The 18,880-nt window shown below is 16.4% G+C and overlaps 7 protein-coding genes across 7 annotated transcripts; 4 read left to right on the plus strand and 3 right to left on the minus strand.

The window, feature by feature from the left end:
* Positions 1–253: 253 nt before the first annotated feature.
* On the plus strand, positions 254–1,852 carry DHODH (dihydroorotate dehydrogenase, mitochondrial precursor, putative; the record flags this gene model as incomplete). Its single annotated transcript, XM_028677743.1, has 1 exon — positions 254–1,852. The coding sequence occupies one exon, from the start codon at positions 254–256 to the stop codon at positions 1,850–1,852; it is 1,599 nt and encodes a 532-aa protein (XP_028534102.1).
* A 746-nt stretch (positions 1,853–2,598) lies between these two features.
* On the minus strand, positions 2,599–4,005 carry PRELSG_1145100 (mitochondrial chaperone BCS1, putative; the record flags this gene model as incomplete). The annotated part of the gene is made up of 1 exon (XM_028677744.1): positions 2,599–4,005. One exon carries the CDS (start codon positions 4,003–4,005, stop codon positions 2,599–2,601), a length of 1,407 nt encoding a protein of 468 aa, XP_028534103.1.
* Positions 4,006–6,424: 2,419 nt separating this feature from the next.
* PRELSG_1145200 (conserved Plasmodium protein, unknown function) lies at positions 6,425–7,606 on the plus strand (the record flags this gene model as incomplete). The annotated part of the gene is made up of 1 exon (XM_028677746.1): positions 6,425–7,606. One exon carries the CDS (start codon positions 6,425–6,427, stop codon positions 7,604–7,606), a length of 1,182 nt encoding a protein of 393 aa, XP_028534104.1.
* A 916-nt stretch (positions 7,607–8,522) lies between these two features.
* On the minus strand, positions 8,523–9,788 carry PRELSG_1145300 (conserved Plasmodium protein, unknown function; the record flags this gene model as incomplete). The annotated part of the gene is made up of 1 exon (XM_028677747.1): positions 8,523–9,788. The coding sequence occupies one exon, from the start codon at positions 9,786–9,788 to the stop codon at positions 8,523–8,525; it is 1,266 nt and encodes a 421-aa protein (XP_028534105.1).
* Positions 9,789–11,235: 1,447 nt separating this feature from the next.
* PRELSG_1145400 (conserved Plasmodium protein, unknown function) lies at positions 11,236–12,666 on the plus strand (the record flags this gene model as incomplete). The annotated part of the gene is made up of 2 exons (XM_028677748.1): positions 11,236–12,065; positions 12,270–12,666. 2 exons carry the CDS (start codon positions 11,236–11,238, stop codon positions 12,664–12,666), a joined length of 1,227 nt encoding a protein of 408 aa, XP_028534106.1.
* Positions 12,667–13,159: 493 nt separating this feature from the next.
* On the minus strand, positions 13,160–15,178 carry JmjC2 (JmjC domain containing protein; the record flags this gene model as incomplete). Its single annotated transcript, XM_028677749.1, has 1 exon — positions 13,160–15,178. One exon carries the CDS (start codon positions 15,176–15,178, stop codon positions 13,160–13,162), a length of 2,019 nt encoding a protein of 672 aa, XP_028534107.1.
* An 828-nt stretch (positions 15,179–16,006) lies between these two features.
* On the plus strand, positions 16,007–17,599 carry PRELSG_1145600 (conserved Plasmodium protein, unknown function; the record flags this gene model as incomplete). The annotated part of the gene is made up of 1 exon (XM_028677750.1): positions 16,007–17,599. One exon carries the CDS (start codon positions 16,007–16,009, stop codon positions 17,597–17,599), a length of 1,593 nt encoding a protein of 530 aa, XP_028534108.1.
* Positions 17,600–18,880: the final 1,281 nt, after the last annotated feature.

Here is an 18,880-nt window from a genome sequence, read left to right on the forward strand (position 1 = left end):
ATTCACAAAATATTATATTTGAGATTTTTATTAAATTTTTTTTTTTTTAAAAGATATTGTACTATGTGCATTTTTCAAAGATAGTTTTGAATTGCAACTGATGAAAAACTTTTGTATAATTTTATTGCAAATTCATTATTTTTTTAATAGTTTTATAGAAAGAAAAAACAGAGAATAAAAAGCATCATATAAACAAATTGAATATATATATATTTTCAGTGTATTATTATAGAAATTTTAATAATTTGAGAAGATGATTGTACATTTAAAGAATTCATTTTATTGTAAAGCAATAAATAATCAAAGAAATAATTATTTTTTTAAAATTATGAGATTTAATTTTTGTCTTAAAAAAAGTATTAATTATAAAAATAATGTAATAAATGAAATATGGAAAAAAAATATTTCATTTGAAAAAATTAGAAAAAGAGCACTAAATAATTATAATTCTTTTCATTATCATACATCTGCGAGTAAAAAAAAAAATGGTTCATTGTTTGATATTAATATAAGAAAGTTTTCTACATCTGGTTTTTCGGAAAAAAATTATGAAGAAAAAAAATTTGATGAAAAATATGTAAATGAGGAAATGAAAATATTAAAAGAAAAAATGAAAAAAGAAAGATTAAAATATAAGAAAGTTATATTTTTTATTTTTACTAGTATATTGGGTGTATATGCATATTTTGAATCTTATAATCCGGAATTTTTTTTATATGATTTATTTTTAAAATTTTGTTTAAAATATGTAGATAGTGAATTATGCCATGATATATTTTTATTATTAGGAAAATATAATTTATTACCGTATGATACAACTAATGATAGTGTATATGCTTGTTCAGAAATAAAAAATCTAAAATTTATTAATCCATTTGGTGTTGCAGCAGGATTTGATAAAAACGGTGTTTGTATTGATTCCATTTTGAAATTAGGTTTTTCATTTATAGAAATAGGAACAATAACTCCAAGAGAACAAAAGGGTAATGAGAAACCTAGAATTTTTAGAGATAACGAATCAAAAAGTGTTATAAATTCATGTGGTTTTAATAATATAGGATGTGATAAAGTCACAGAAAATTTAATAAAATTTCGTAAAAAACAAGAAAATGATAAATTATTAAGTAAACATATTGTTGGTGTAAGTATAGGAAAAAATAAAGATACTATTAATATTATTGATGATTTAAATTATTGCATAAAAAAAATTGCTAGATATTCTGATTACATTGCTATAAATGTTAGTTCTCCCAATACTCCAGGATTAAGAGATAATCAAGAATCAGAGAAATTAAAAAATATAATATTAAACGTAAAAAAAGAAATAAATAAATTAGAAGAAAAAAGTAACAATAATAATAATATGAATAATTACTGGATAAATACCACAAAAGAAAAGCCACTAGTTTTTGTTAAATTAGCACCAGATTTAGAACAAAATGAAAAAAAAAAAATAGCTCAAGTATTGTTAGAAACCGAAATAGATGGAATGATTATTTCTAACACTACAACGAAAAATTCTAATATAAAAAGTTTTGAAAATAAAAAAGGAGGGGTTAGTGGAGAAAAATTAAAAGATATATCAACAAATTTTATATCTGAAATGTATAATTATACAAATCAAAAAATTCCAATTATTGCATCTGGAGGTATATTTAACGGAAAAGATGCCTTAGAAAAAATTGAAGCAGGAGCATCTATTTGTCAGTTATATTCATGCTTGATTTTTAATGGAATGAAGTCTGCTATTAAAATAAAGAGAGAATTTAATAATTTACTTTATCAAAAAGGGTATTACAATTTAAAAGAGGCTATTGGTAAGAAGCATAGAAATAAGAAAATGAATAAATGAAAAAAAAAAAAAAAAATATATTAAATTTTTGATATTTCAACTAAAATTTTTTGAAGAAGATATTTTTTGATGTATTAGTTAAAAGAATTTTTTTTTTTTTTTTTTCAACTATGATAAATAACACCTTTCAATTTTTTTCGGTAATATTTAAGAATAATAGTTTCTTTTAATTTGTTATTTAAATTGTTACATATTAAAAATATGTAATATTATTAATACATGTTTTTTTTTTTTCAATTATGATATGAAATAAAAGTATTTATATTTCAATATATTTCTTTACACATTTGTATATATATATTGAATTCTTAATATTATTTTTTCTTTTTTTTTCATATAAAAAAGTTTTTTCTATAATGCATATAGAAATATGCAATTTTTACCAAAAAAAAAAATTATTTTTATTTGAAAAATTAAAGAACTATAAGGAAATTAGACATAATATATATATATATATATTTCAATATTAAAAAAAAAATTATAAAAATGTATTAGACTTTAAAAAAAATATATTTGAAAATTTAGAAAAAATGTAAATAAATATATTAAAGATATTTAGAAATAAAAAATAAAGGAATAAGTATAATGAAATATCTATTAATTGCTTTATATTTTTAAATAAAATATTTAATTTTCTATATAAATTTTTCATTATAATGTGTGTATATATATATATATATATATATATATTATTCTAAAAATTCAAAATCTTTTTAATTTTTTCTTTTTTTATTATTTTTGCATTCTTATGTATTTGTTTTATCATTTGTTTTTTTTTCTGTATAGGACTTTACCCAATCTTCTGCATTTTTAATAGTTTTATATGGGTCTACTTTGGAGAATAAAAAAAAAGATTGAATTTCTGCCATACTTAAATGAAAATTTTGAAAAATTTTTGAAAATTTTTGAGCTAAATCATGATGCTCAGGAAAAAATCGTAAAAACATTTTTTCATATTGATAATTGTTTGCATATGGAATAAGAATTTTCATATCTACTCTGCCTGGTCTAATTAAAGTGCTAGGCAATTTTTCTATATTATTAGTAGTCATAAAAATAATCCTTTCTTCAGTAGCAACTATTCCATCTAATGCATTTAATAATCCACTATAAGAAACACCTAGTGTTTTTATTGGATTATTAAAAATAGATGAAGATGATATGGAGGATGGTGTATTGTGATTTTCTTCTTTATTTATACTGTTGACAAAAATAAAATCAATATCTTCTAAAATTAAAATTGTTTTTGGTGGTACTGTAGCTAATAAATGTATAAATCGATCATCAGTTAAATATATATCATTTATATTAATTGTACATATATTAAAATCAAAGTACCCAGCTAAAGCAGTTATTAGACTACTTTTTCCACATCCAGGGGGTCCATGCAGTAAATAACATCTCCTATAAGGAATACCTTTATCAATATACCATTTAGAAGAATTAAGAAATTTTTCAATATCATTTACTATATAGTTACTTAAATCTTTTGGTAATATAACAGAATTAATTGGTCGTTTATTTTTTGGATTTCCAAAAGGTCTCCATTCATGACCAAAACTTTTATAAACTAGAGTTTTTCCTTCTTCTTTTTTATCTATATATAATTTAGCATCTTTTAAAATTTTTTCAAAAATGTGTTTTGACCATATGAAAGTACTTAATTTTATATTTTCAAATGGGAGAGATCTATTCATATCAGATATCATATTTTTTTCTCTATTTCTTTCTACAAATATTAATTTATTATCATATAATAATAAATGATTTCCTATACTTGGTAAAAAGGAAAAAAATACATTTTTTTTATTTTTTTCATTAACCATTTGTGTTTTTAAGCTTAAATGTCTACTTATTATTCCTTTTTTTACAATATATTCAAGTATCCAATAATACGAAGTATCATTTATTGTTATTTCTAAAGAAGTAAAAATATTTTTTTTTATTGATTGATAGATACAACTATTTAATCTATTAGCTACTGTAACGAATGCACCAACTGATATTATACCAACACCTGCACTAAAATATTCATTTTTTGTTATATTTTTAAATATGGATTCAAAAAATCCACAATTCTCATCAATATTGTTATTCATAACAAATTTTTCTCCATTATTTTCAGAATTTTTATTAATTAGGAATTTCTGCATTATATAAGATAATATTCACTTATTTTATTTTTATTAATCTTTTTATCAATCCCTTTATCAATCTTTTTATTAATTTTTTTCTTTTTCTTTTTCTTTTTCTTTTGTTTTTTCTCTTTTTTTTAAACTTTTTTCTTTTTATGTTTATTTTATTTATTTACTTTGTTTATTATATCTTTTTCATTTTTAATATTATACCTTATATCTGATTTTTTTCATATTTTTTTTTTTTTTAACTTTTATTTATTTTTTTTTTTTTGTTTATTATTAATTTTTATATATCTTTTAATTTTATTTTTATTTATTTATTTTTTTTCTATATTTTCTTAAATATTTTCCTTTTGATTTTTAAAATGTAGCTTTTAATTTATTTTTCTATATTCTAAGTAAATAAATAATGTATTAATGTTTTAAAAATTATACACTTATTTTTACTTCTATTTATTTTTTAGTTACTATATATTTTATATATATTTTTAAATTTAATTAATTTAGTTTTTTTACTTTATATTCAGTTGTTTATCTTTTTCAACCTGTTTTTCACAATTTTTCTTAGTGATTATTAGATAGATGACTTTTATTTTAAAAAGAAATATTATTATTATTTTATTTTTTATTTTTTTTTTTTGTTTATTTTTTTTTATTTATTTTATTTTTTTTTTTTATTATATATTATTAAAAGATCTTAAGTGTTACATAATTACACAATTTATTTTCTTTCAATGCATAAGGTATCTATTAAAAGAAATAATCCATTAAATATTAATTTATATTTTTTTTGAAAAAGGAGGTATAATATCTTCTACTTATATAAAAAGAACAGATTAAAAAAAAATAAATAAATGAAAAAGAGAAAGAAAAAGTGTAACTATTAAAAGAATTTGTTCTACCTATATAAACATAGGCAATATAATAAATCTTTAGATAATGAGTAGTAATACAAAAAAATTATATTGAACTAAAAAATTACTATTTTTTAAAAATAAATTATACTAAGTGTAAGATTATTTACCTTTATATTTCGCAGAAATAGAAAAAAAAAAAAATATTAAAATTATATGAGATACTACAATAACTATATTTTAGAAATGAAATAAGAAAAATTGCCTATTTTAGTAGTAATAGATGCAAAGGCATCCTATTGTTTATATATATATATTTTTTTTTTATCATTAATAGCTTTATATCTTACTTTTGATTTATTTATAATAGAAATTATAAGAAAAACTATGATTTAAAACATTAAGAATTTTTTATTTAAAAGAAAAAAAAAAATAATAAAAGATTAATCAATTCTAAATTAATATATATATATGTGCTTGTATTTATTTCCTTATATATGCCCAGTTACAACTTAGTTAAAATAAAAAATCATTGAGATGGAGATCTTATTCCATTAAATTTAAGAAAAGAAAATTCAAGGTATCTAAAAAGATTATAAACCAAATCCTACAAAAATAAATATTTCATACATGCTTACAAATAGAAAAAAAAAAGAGATAAACATTTTAAGAGGAAAATAAAAAAGTTAAACTACTTTAGCATTATAAAAAGTATTAAAAAAATAAAAATAAAGTATGATAAAAACTTAGTTTATGATACCTTTAAAAAGAAGTGTTAAAAAAAAAAAAAAATTATCAAAAAATATTAAAAAAAAATTTTCAAAATTGCTATAAAATTTATCACGTATATGAATAAAAAAGAAATATTTAAAAAAAAAAAATACAAAAAATTTAAAAGTAAACATTTTATTATCAAACAATGAATTAGTATATGAAATATATATATATAATGTTTATTATATGTAGAAAATTTTTATTATGTTAATGCTTTATGAAATATTTGTAATTTTTTTTTTTTTTTTTTAATTTTTAAAAAGAAAACTAAAAAAAAAATAAATAAATAAATTAAATCAAAAGCATACAATTTTTCATAAGATTTTTGAAATGTACGATTTAATTTTATTTTTTTAAGATTTAAAAAAAAATTTATAATTAAAAATAAGAATTAAAAAAAAGGAGATATTACAAAAAAGAAGAAAATTTATTAGGGGAAGACGAAATAATGAAATATTTGTTTTAAAGAATATTTTGAAGAACAAATCATTATAAAAGTTTTTTTTCTTCTTTTTTTACACTATATGAATAAAAAAAAAAAAAAATTGATGTACTATAAATTAATATAGGAATGTGTTAATTACGAATATGAATATTTTGTATTATTAATAGTTTTATAAAGTAAAATCTGGCATATTAGAAAAAAAAAGCTTATAATAAAAAATAATAATAGTATAAGCTAAGGAATATTTTGTTTTATCATATTTTATATCTTTTTTTTTTTTTTTTTATTTTTTTTCTTATTCTTATTATTTTCTTATTTCTTTTTTTTTTTTTTTATGTTTTAATTCTTTTTAAATGTAAAAATGGATAATGATAAAAAATATAATGTTCAAGGAAGTTATGGGAACAGTTATGATAAAAATATGAATTATTTTAATAATGTAAATGGCTGCTATTATAATTATGAAGAAGATAAAAGAAATTTGAAGATAAATAAGAATAATAATAATAGTATGCATTATAATGAAGAGGAATCTTATAACTCTAACTTTTTATATAACTATAATATAAATAATTCAAACTATAATCAAGCAAATTATAATAATTATTGTAATTATAATATAAATTATCCAGGAATAAATAATTATAACAATAATTTAACAAATTATTCTCAAAATTATTATTGTAATGACCAATATATATTAAATAAAAAAGCGGCAAAAATTTTATATATATATAATCTTTCAAATGAATATACTGATGAAAATTTTATTTACAGTTTATGTTTTATATATGGAAATATTGATTCAGTTTGTTATATTAAAGGAAAAAACCTATTTATTGTAAAATTTGTTTTAGCAGAAAGTGCTTTGAACGCTTATAATAACTTACCAAAATATTTTAAAAATTTACAATTTGAATTAAGAAATGAATCAAAAAAAATTAGTTATTTTAATGAGAAGGTTAATAGTAATAAATATGTATCACCAAACATATCAGAAAAAAAATTTTTATCATTAAGCGCAGAAAAAAGAGAGCAAATTATGAATATAAAGCAAAAAGAATTGTTAAGAAAATGTAAAGAAAAGTTAAACGAATATATTAATATGTTTAATAACAAAAATATAACCAATGAAACAAAACAAGAATTACAAACATTAATAGATCATTTAAAAACAAGAATACAGTTATTAAATAATCAATGTGATGATTCTAATTTTAATGAATTTTCTAATACACTTATATTAAATAATTATAGCAGTAATAATGACAACAACAATATAGAAAACAGCACAACAATCAAAATTAGTTCATTAAATAATATTAGAAATAATGAAGAATTAAGTAATTATATACTTAAAAACAATTCAATTTTTTTAAATGAACATATATCATATTTTTCTTTATTTTCTTTTGGAGAAAAATATGCTATTATCAAATATAGTAATGAAAATATTGCAAAAAATGTATTTAAGAATTGCCAAATATATAATATTCAAGTGGAATTTGTACCAGATGATACAACAAATAAAAATGATAACTAAAAAAGAAAAAAAGAAATTATATACAAATTAAAAATTTTTTTTAATATATGCATATATATACAACATACAAGCAAAGTTTTATTTATAATTTAACAAATATATTCAAATTAGTTATAAAATTCATTTAAATTTTTTTTTTTTTTTTATAATTAAATTTATCTATATATGTATGTATTATTTTTTCTTTAAATAATTTTTTTAATTATATTAACTTTTAATCTTTCTATTTATCAAAATTTTTTTTTTTAAAATAAAAAAAAAAAATTCATACAGTAATATATATAATTATAAAGTATTAAAAAAAAAAAAAAGTAAAATATATATATATATATAATCTTAGTTAATAATTATACTTCTTTTATTTATATATTGTTTTTTTTTTTTTTTATTTTTGATGTATTTTTATCAATTAATACAAGTATTTCTTTTCTTTCCTTTTATTTTTTATTTATAAAATATATTAAGCTATTTATTTTTTTTTTTAAGCAGAATTCATTTAAATTTTAAGAATTTTATGTTTTCATTAAACATATCATAATTATTATTTAAATTATGATAATCTTTTACATTTCTATAAAAAATGAAGATAACAATAACCTTTAAGAAATATTTAAAAAATTTAATAAGAATATTTTAATAATAAAAATAAGATAATAATGTTAAAAAGGGGAAAGGAAAATGAAGGTATGCATATAAAAAATTTTCAACATGAAATATTTTTGCTTTTAAGTTACTAAAAATATTCAAAATTATGTGATAAAGGAAAAAAAAAGGAAAAGTAAATGTATAAAAAACAGAATATATTTAATAAAATTTAATAAAGAGTATTTAAAGAGCATAAAAGTTCATATTTTAGTATAACTTTTTTCTACATAAATATGTAAAAAAAAAATAAAAAAATAAAAAAATTATGTCTTCATAAAAAATTGTAAAGGTTTTCAATTGATTTTAGATTACTACTTTTACTACTTTTCATATTTTTATCAATTTTTTTTTTTGAAATTTTTTTTTGCTTTTTTTCTTGAATAATTCCATTTGCAATAATATCACGTATTTCTTTTTTCTGAATGTCTTTTATAAAATTTTCTTCCTTATGATTAGAATTCTCATTGATTTCATCATTAACAATATGCTTTTTTAATATATTATCATTCTCATCAGTTTCATTAATTATAAAAGAACTATTGAGTTTATCAATTAAAATTTTTTCTTTTTCTTTTTTTTTTAATAAAATTTCTGATGTTTCAATTATTCTATCAACTAAAATTCTACTCCCTTTTAAGCTTCTTGATGAATCTACATTACTTTTTTTTTTTTTTTTTTTTTTTTTTACTCTCAAATTAGCTCCAAATCCTCCTTTTCCTCCTATTAAGCGAAATAATAAATAAATATCAAGAAATTCATCAAAAATATTTATACTTCCTTTTTTTTCTTTTTTTATTAAAATAATATTTTTCTTATCATATTTATTACTGCCTATTTTTTGTTCTAATATATTTTTGTTTTTATGATATTCTTCATTTGACTTTATTTTAAATTCATTAATTTTATTTTTAACATCTTTATAATTATGCAAATTTGAGGAGAATGAAATTTTATCTATATAATCATTTTTGAAATTTTCATAATAATTTAAATAATTTGATTTATTTTCAAATGCACAATTTTCATAAAATAATTTTTTGTCAAAAATTTTTTCTTGATTATTTCGAAGAATTTCTGATTTATTATTATGATAATCTTTTTCATTTTTCGCATTATGTTTTCTGTACTCTTTATATATATTATCTACTAAGGTATTAGAAAAAATGTTTCTTTTAGTATTTACTTCTTCGTATAATTCATTTTCATATATTTCATTGTTACTAATACAACTTTTTTTATTTTCTATAAGATTTGTAATTTTTTCTTTTATATCAATTTTATTTAGTATAAGCAGTTTCCTTGTTATGCTAAATACAATGTCAATTTTTTTTCGGTTCTTAAAAAATATATATTTTCTATTTATAACTAATCTAAATCGATCAACTGATAAATTGAACAATAAATTAATTAATATATAAAAAAAGGCATTTACATTTTTTTCTAATACTTTTCTTTCATATTTATTAAGAAACTCCTTAATTTTTATTCTTTTATTTATAACCTTATTTCCAATATGTATAATATAATTCGAAGTCATAATTAAAAAAAGAAAAAAAAATTTTAATTTTCTATTTATATATATTATTCTAAAGAAAAACTGTTATTATTAATAAAAATATTATAAATAACTAAAAATGAAATACTCATATATATATATATATATATATAACTGTGAAATTGTTAATATTGTTGTTTTTACATAGATAACTTCTTTTTTAAAAAGATGAAACAATGGAAATAATATAAATGAACAAAAAAAAAAAAAAAAAAAAAAAAAAAGATGAAAAAAAAAAAAAAAAAGGAAAAAAAAATACAAAAAAAAAAAAAAAGAATAAATAATTAATATACAAATAATTATAAAAATGTTAATACAAGTGTATGAATATTAATAATATTAAAAAATTCATATGAAAAAGATTTCTTGTTTTCAATTATAAAAAAAATAAAATAAGAAAAAAAAAAAAAAGGCATTTTTCAAAATCACAAATTATAAATTTTACTATTTATGTATACCTGAATAAAATTATTAAAAAAGAAAACTGAAAAAAAAAGAAAACAAAGATATTAATAAAGATATACAATATATATTTTATGTATGTAAACAATATTTTTTAAATAATAAAAAAAAAATAAATTTTAAAATACTTTTTTTAATACAGTATTTAGTAGATTTCCTTTATATATATTTGATTTTTTTAAATATAAATTTTTTTTTAATTTTTAATAAATAAATTTATACTATTAAAAAAAATTTTTCTTTTTTTAAATTCACTTGCCAGATATAACTTTGATGATAGAATTTTTTTTTTTATTCTTTTCTCAGTTTTTTCATAATTTAGTTTTAGAAGTCAAAAAAAAATTAATTCTAAAATATTAATGTGCTAGACTTTATATTTCTTTTATTTTTCTTTCTGCAACTTAATTATTTCATATATTTTATTTTATAATGAATATGAATAAAAAAAAAAAAATGGAATTTTTTTTTCTCTAAGTAATTTCTAATTAATCTTGAAACTAATATATCTTTAATAAAATAAAAAAAAATTAAAAAAAAGTCCACTTTTCAAAAAATTATTCAAAGAAAAAAAGATATTTGAAATTAAATAAGAATATATTCAAAAAAAGATAATTGAATTAGTAAAAATTTCATTATTGAAGTCCAAGTCATATTGCAATTTTTTCATAGGTACATTATATATTATAAGATAATATTTGTTAATTAGAAAAAGAAAAGAGAAGATATTTTTAATATTTTTAGCACATACTTTTATTTTATTTTTTTTTTTTTATATCCTTTTTTTCTATTTTTCTATTTTTTTAGTTTTTTTTTTTTTTTTTAAATTCTTAAAATATGAATAGCTAAATTTATATTTTTCTTGTAAATAGTATTTTTGTTTTCTTATGCGAATTAGCGCTTTATTTTTATTTATTTTTATATTTATTTTATATGATTATATATTTTTTTTTTTTTTAATATTGCAATAATGAAAGAAATAGTATTGTATAATAATAATTTAAATTTTGAAAATATAAATAAAAATGAAAGCATAATTTTATCAGAAGAAAATTTTGAAAAAAAAATAAATGATACAAATAGATCGAACAATTACAAAATGAAGTCGTCTATTTCTTTTCATACAGCTTCATCTACTGCTTCAATGAAAAGTATTAAAAAAAAAAAAAAAATAGTTAATTATGATAAAAATAATAATGCAGATAAACCACTTACCGAAAATAAGATTAATTTATCCAAATTTTATGGTTTAGGAAAAAGAAATTCTTCATTGGATAAAAACAATTTAAGTTGCCATGAGAAAATTAAAATAAAATGTGGTAGTTTAAGTAATAATAAAACAGTGCTAAAAAAATTAGAATATGAAGATAATTTGAATTTCAATTGTAAAAAGACTAAATCTTTTAATTTTCAAAACATCTTAAAAGGAAAAATAAGAAATAACAACAGCAAAATTATTGTAAGTGGATTGAAAACTATTCAAAGTGAGGTTCTTGATTTAAAAGTAGATAATAATATATGTAATGAAAAAAAAGCAAAAAAATTAGAAATTGATTCATTTAATACATCGAAAGAGAGCGAAATGAAAAAAGAAGATATATTACTTCAATACGAAAAATATAAACGTAAAAAAAAAAGAAAAAAAAGGATTAAATCAAGATTATTTAAAAAAAGTGTTTCTTATTCTAATTATATATCTCCAGAAATTATAAATTTATTAAATCAAACAAAATTAAATTTAACCTTTTACCAAAGAGAAGCTGATGATTTCTTAAATGTCATAAGAAATCTTCAAAATATGTAAGAAAAAGAAAAAAACATACATATAAAAAAAAAAAAAAAATTAATAAAATAAAAATAAAAACTAAATTTTTACAATTTAATAGTTTAGAAAACTTAGTTTTATTGTTAATATTATACATTTTATATTCTTATATTAGTTTATTAAAAATACTTTTATTTATATTATTTAATTTTTTTTTTTCTTCTTTTTTTTTTTTATAGAGTCTTAATAGAAAGAGAAAAATATAATGAATTAAAAGAAATGCTAAAGTATACTACTGAAGAAATAGAAAAAGAAAATAATAAATTATATGAAGAATTAAATATATACAAACAGAAATATTTTAAATTAAAAAGTATCATATCTAATATTGGTTATGGCATTTTTTTTAATATAGATAATAAGGAAATGAATCATAAATATAATAATAATAACGCATATATGAATTATGAAAAATTATATACAAGTGAAGATGATGAGAATGGAATTGAAAATGAACATGATTATGTTATGGTTAATAAAAAATTGAATTATTCAAAAGATAATTATAATAATAAATACATTAAAAAATTGAAGAATAGTAATAATTCTTCTTTATTAAATTACTTAGATTTTTAAAAACATATTAAACAATACATATTAATATTGTTTATATGTTATAATGTTTGCATATTTATATAAAATTAGTTATTTTATTTTTATTTTTTCTTCTTTTTTATATTCATTTGTTGTTGTCAACATCTATATATATATATATACTTTAAAATAAATATTAGTTTTTTACACTTATTTATTATAGTTAAAAATCGTAAATATAAATATTTATATTATACATATGTATGTATATTTTCTTCTGCGCATTATTGGTTATAAAAATACTAATATTGTTTTTTTTTTTTTTTTGTGTTATTTTGTTTTTTCCTTTATTTATTAAAACATATCCTATATATTAGCATATTGTTAATCTTTATTTTAAAATTTTTCATTGTTTTTAAGTACTATTTTATTTTTATTTTAAAATTATTTACATATAAGAAAATATTTTTACAAAAATTGAATATTTCTAAACAAAAAAAAAAAAAAAAACTTAATACTTATTTGTAATATATTTTTATATATATTCCTCATCAATATAAGAAAAAAGTAACCCTTGTATTTTTTGCAAATAAAAATTTTTATAGTTAGATGACATAGATATTATAGGTTTTATTTCTTTTTGAATTTTTTTAAAAATTTGATTAGCAACATTAATATCTTGGTTTCCATATAAATCCTTTTTGTTAAAAAGACATTTTTCTTTTTTTTTTCTAAAAAAGTAATTAACACTAATATTTAATTTGGTATTTAATGAAAAATCTTTACAAGTGTTACTTTTTTTTTTTGTTAATTTATTATTTTTTTCTTTTTCAGTTATACTATTATTTTTTAGATGTTCATAACTATTGTTCTTCAAGTTATTAATATTTTCAATTTGTTCTTCACTTTTCTTCATGCGAATTTTTCTTTCTTTGTCTATTTCATTAAAGTTAGCTTTATCATCCTTATTTTTACTTTCATTAATACAAACATTGAACTCTTTACTTAAATATTCTTCGTAATTTTCTAAATGACTATAATGCTTTATTAAATCATTTTTATCAATAGCAATTTGATCTCTATGAATTTTATAATAATTACATATATCTTCCTCATTGCTATTTAAAATATTATTTAAAAATAATTTGAATGGATTTTTTTTTTTTTTTTTTCCAAAGAGCATTTTTTTCTTTAAATGTTTTTTATTTTTGAAAAAAAAATAATTTAAAATAGGATGCTCATCTTTTAAATGCAAAAAATGTTTTAATGACTTATTTTTTGTAATATTTTTAAATTTAGAATTTAAATAGAAATTATTTAAATTATCTTTTATTTTGTGTTCCTTACAATTCTTTGAACGATTAGATGAAGATTTTTTTTCGTTAACAAGTAAGTACTGGTGGAAATTTCTATATTTTTTTTTTATATAAGTATGAAAAGGCATATTATAAACATAATGCAACCATAATGATGGAATAAATAAAATATCTCCTTCTAGTAAATCAGCAACTAAAGAATATTTGATAAGTATTTTTTTTATAATTTTTTCTTTTTTATTTAAATTTTTCTTGGATAAAATTAGGAATAAATTATAAAAAGATGAAGAATCAACAATATTAAAATATTTTATGAATTTGGGATGAATTAGTAAAATTTTTTTTCTTCCTCTTATTTGAATTAAAAAATTATCTGGCATATCATAATGTAACCAAATAAAGATATTAGTTTGACCAATTCGTAAAATTGATGAAAAAAATTCAAAAAATTCATATGGTGGATAAATCTCTTTCGGTAAAAAGAAATTATCTTTAATAAAAGAGTTCATTTTTTTTATATCTGAGACTTCTTTAAATTGATTTATACCTAATGATCTATAGTAATAGTAATTATAATTTTCATTTTTATTTTCTTTTATTTCGTTAAGTAAAGAGTTATTAATTTTGTATTCATCAGTATTCAACGAAATGCTGTTTTCTAAAGAACAATTTTTAATAGAACTTTCATTTTTAAATTTATAATATCTATCTTCATTGTTACTATTTTCATTATTTTTTTTTTGATTTTTTATTTCATATGAATTTTTATTCTTTAATGTTACATATATTTTTCCTTTGTTATAATTAATAGAAATTTTTTTTTTTTTTTTATCTTCTTCTGAAATTAAAAAAATAAAATTTTCTAATGAAGATAGAACATAACGAAAGTTTTTATTAACGTTATTTAGAAATTTAGAATTACTAACATGTATGCTTACTTTTGTTTTTCCGATGTTTTCAATGATATTTTTATTATCAAATTTTTTTATGCACTTTCCTATTTTATAGCTTAAATTTTTAATAATAACTGGCTGATTTTTTTTATAATAATAATTATAAAAGTAACTAGATGAATAATTTAAAGGCACATTAATTTTTTCTACTTTTTTTAAATTATATTTTTTTATCAATTTTTCAAAGAGATGTGCTGTTTTTATTTCATCTTCAGATATGTCTTTAATATTTTTATTTATTAATTTATAATAGCTCTTAATTCTTTCTTTTTTTGATTTATTCATCTTTTATTCCTTTTTCTTTTTCATTTTCTTTTATATTTATTCATTTTTTTTTTTTTTTTTAATTTTATTAGAATTTTTGATTTGTATAATTTAATAATAGAGTTAATTTTTTGTAGCAACTACTTGAAAAAAAAAGAACAATTTCAAACAATATAAATGTTTTTTTGTTAATTAATTTTTATTATATTTTTGAAAATATTATCTAAAATTTTGTTTTATATAATTTTTTATCATTTTATTTTTCTGTGTATTATTTTTTCATTTTAATTTTTTTTTTTTTTTTTATTTTAATTTTCTTTTTTTTTATTTTTATTTTTATTTTTATTTTTATTTTTACTTATATTTTTATTTTTTTTTAAAAAACATTTTAACATTTTTTTTTTATAATATTTATTTATTTTATTTTTTTTCATTTTTTTTAGTTTATGTTTTATCTTCATATTTTAAAGAGTGGTATAGGTAAATATATTTTAAAATAATTGGAAATTTTCTTAAAAGCTAATGTAATATAATAATTTTATAATTATGACATAATATATATATATTAAAATAATTTAATATCTATAGTTTTAAATTATCAACAAAAAGTTATATTTTTTTATATAATATTTAAATAAATTTTTTTTTGTCTATTATACTATGTAATAAACATAATAACTTTTTGTTTCTTTTTTACAATGTAAGAAAATATTAGATAAAATCATTAAATAAAAAAGTAAAAAATAACTTAGAAAATGTAGATAATTAAAGAAAAGAATATATATATATATTTACAAATATTTACCATATATGTTTTAAGATTCTTTTTAAAAAATTTATTAATTTAAAATGGTGAGTAGGATATGTACATGTGATTTACATAAAATAGAACAAAGATATTTTTTGAAAAGTAACAAAGCATTTAAAGTAAATGAAAATAAAATAGATAAGGAAGGATATTTTGATAGTTTTAAATTATGCGATATCGAAGAAAAAGAAAAAAATTTATATTTAAATAACAATTCATTTAATTATGATATAAAGACTTTAGATGATATTTTTAATGAAGAAATTTTAAAAAGTAATAGTAATAACTTAGAGGATGATAATAAATTTATTTTAATAAAAGAAGAGGAAGAAGAAGAAGAAGAAGAAGAAGAAGAAACATTAAGTAATAGAGATTCTTTTCCTTTTATTTTGTCTAAAGAAAATTCAGACAAAGAAATAAAGAATATATATGATGAAATAAAAGTGAACAAAAACAATAAAAAATTGACTGATATTATTATTTTAAAAAATATTTTAAATTTTTATTTTTTATTTGATTATAAAAATTATGGATATATTGATTTTAGAAATTCATCATATGTAATTCAAAATATTTATCAAAATAATATTAATTTTTTATTAGAACATATTGAATTAAATGAAAATGAACTAAATGAAAATATATCAAAATGTAAGATCAAAAAAATAGAAATAAATAAAAATTTCTGTATAAAATACTTTGCAAATTTTCTACTAGTTATTTTAAAAGATGTATCAATGTTTCAAAAGAAAGAGGGATTTTTAAGTAAAGAGAATTTTATAGGTATTATGCATCAATTTATAAAATCAAATAATTCTCCTAATAATATATATGGAATTTTTAAATATCCGAAAAATATAATAACAGACTTTTATAATTATATGCATTATATAAAGGCAAGTAATGATGAACAAAAAATCGAAAAAAAAAGAATTACTAAAAATAAAAAGAAATTAAAAAGCATATTTTTTTTTGATGAACATCTAATAAATGCTGATTTGCATACTCATATAAATTATTTTAAAGAAAAAAAAAATAAAAAGTTAGAAAATATAAAAATGGAAAACACTATAAAAGAAATGAAGGAGTGTACGTTTTTACCTTATATAACAAAGAAACCTAGTTATTTATTAAGAAAAAAATTAAAAAATAATATAAATCAAATTAATAAAGAATCACATGTAGAAGAAAAATACAGGAAATCAGAAATAAAGTATGATATTGATAATTCAATTGAAAGAACATTAATTTTACCCAATAATGTAATTTTAAAAAAATTTGATAAAAATTTTGAACATTTATATAATGAAAATAATAAATCAGTAAAGTTAAAATATATAATTCATCAAGGATATGAGAAACCAAAAAAGATTCGTTGGGATGATACTTTAAGAAATAAAAGAATTAATTCGATTCAACAATTATTTAATAATGGGGAAATAAAAAAATGCTTTATACAAAATAAAAATATAGTAGAAAGAGAAAAAAATACAAATGAAAGTGTTAAGAAGGATAATATTGCATCAGAAAATATATCGACAAATAAAATATTTAATAATCAACTTTATATAAATAATAAAAATGTTATAGATCCGTTAATTATAAATTCTAATAAAATATTAAAAAAAGGATAAAAAAAAAGTTTGCATAAAAATATAATAAAGTTAGAATTTAAATAAATTATAGCCTTTCTTTATATATAATTTTTCTTTTTTTTTTTTGTAATTGTTTTAAAGTTTCATAATTGTATATTGTTTGCTTTTTTGTTTTTTTTGTTTTTTTGTTTTTTTGTTTTTTTTACTTTTTTTTTTTTTTCATTATATTTATAGAATTTTTTTAAGTCTTAATTAAATAGGATGAAACTTATAGGAATTTTAAATTATTGAAATTATTTAACAAAAAAAGAAAAAAGAAATATATCATAATCTAGAAATATAATTGTTCATTTATATAGTCTTTTATTGTTTCATTAAATACATTAATATATATATATATATTAATGTTTATAAAAAAAAATTTAGGTGTATGAAAGACTTATAAATTAGAATTATAATTCAATGATAAAAAACTTAAATAATACACTTAAATATATATATTTTCATATATAAAATGTTAAAGCTAATTTCACTTAAAAAATATATGATATAAATAATCATAATTGTTTATACTGAATTTTATGTATTTTTGTTTAAATAGAAAAAATTAAAGATAATGACAATAAAAAAAGTACAAAAATGAGAAAAAAATTAATGGGAAAATTTGTATTATTTAATATTTATATTCCATGTAATAATAAGATTAGTTCTATTACATTTTTAATTATTTTATAAAATTTTTTAATTTATTATTATTATACATATCTTTATATGTATCTAATAATATAAGATGAATCAATAGAAATATGTATTTATTATATTAGAAATATTTTAATTTTTTGTAATAAACTTATTTATAATTGAATATGCATAAAAAGAAGAATTTTCTATTTTCTATTTTCTATTTTCTAATTTCTTTTTTTTCTTTTTTTCTTTTTTTTCTTTATTCTTTTTTTTTTCTTTTCTTTTCAATATATACATACAATTAAAATAAAACATAAATTTTTTGAATAATTTGATATTACAAGTTGGATTAACAGGAAATAAGAAAAGGTATAGGGAAATATTTGATGTTTTTATTTGTTTGTGTTTTAAATTTTACAAAATTTAAAATATAAAGTCTTATATTTAAAAAAATTATGAATATAATAAATTTTTTATATTTAAAATCGTATAGAATTCAAAAAAAAAGTTTTTAAAAAGTATAAGGTAAAAATAATTTGTATTAGCAAAAATAAAAAGAATTTATTTAAATGAAAATGTTCTAGTTTTAAATTATATAAATATGTGAATGTTTTAAATTAAATTTAATATATTTCA

Source organism: Plasmodium relictum, assembly GCF_900005765.1.
Source record: "Plasmodium relictum strain SGS1 genome assembly, chromosome: 11".
Lineage (NCBI taxonomy): Eukaryota > Apicomplexa > Aconoidasida > Haemosporida > Plasmodiidae > Plasmodium > Plasmodium relictum.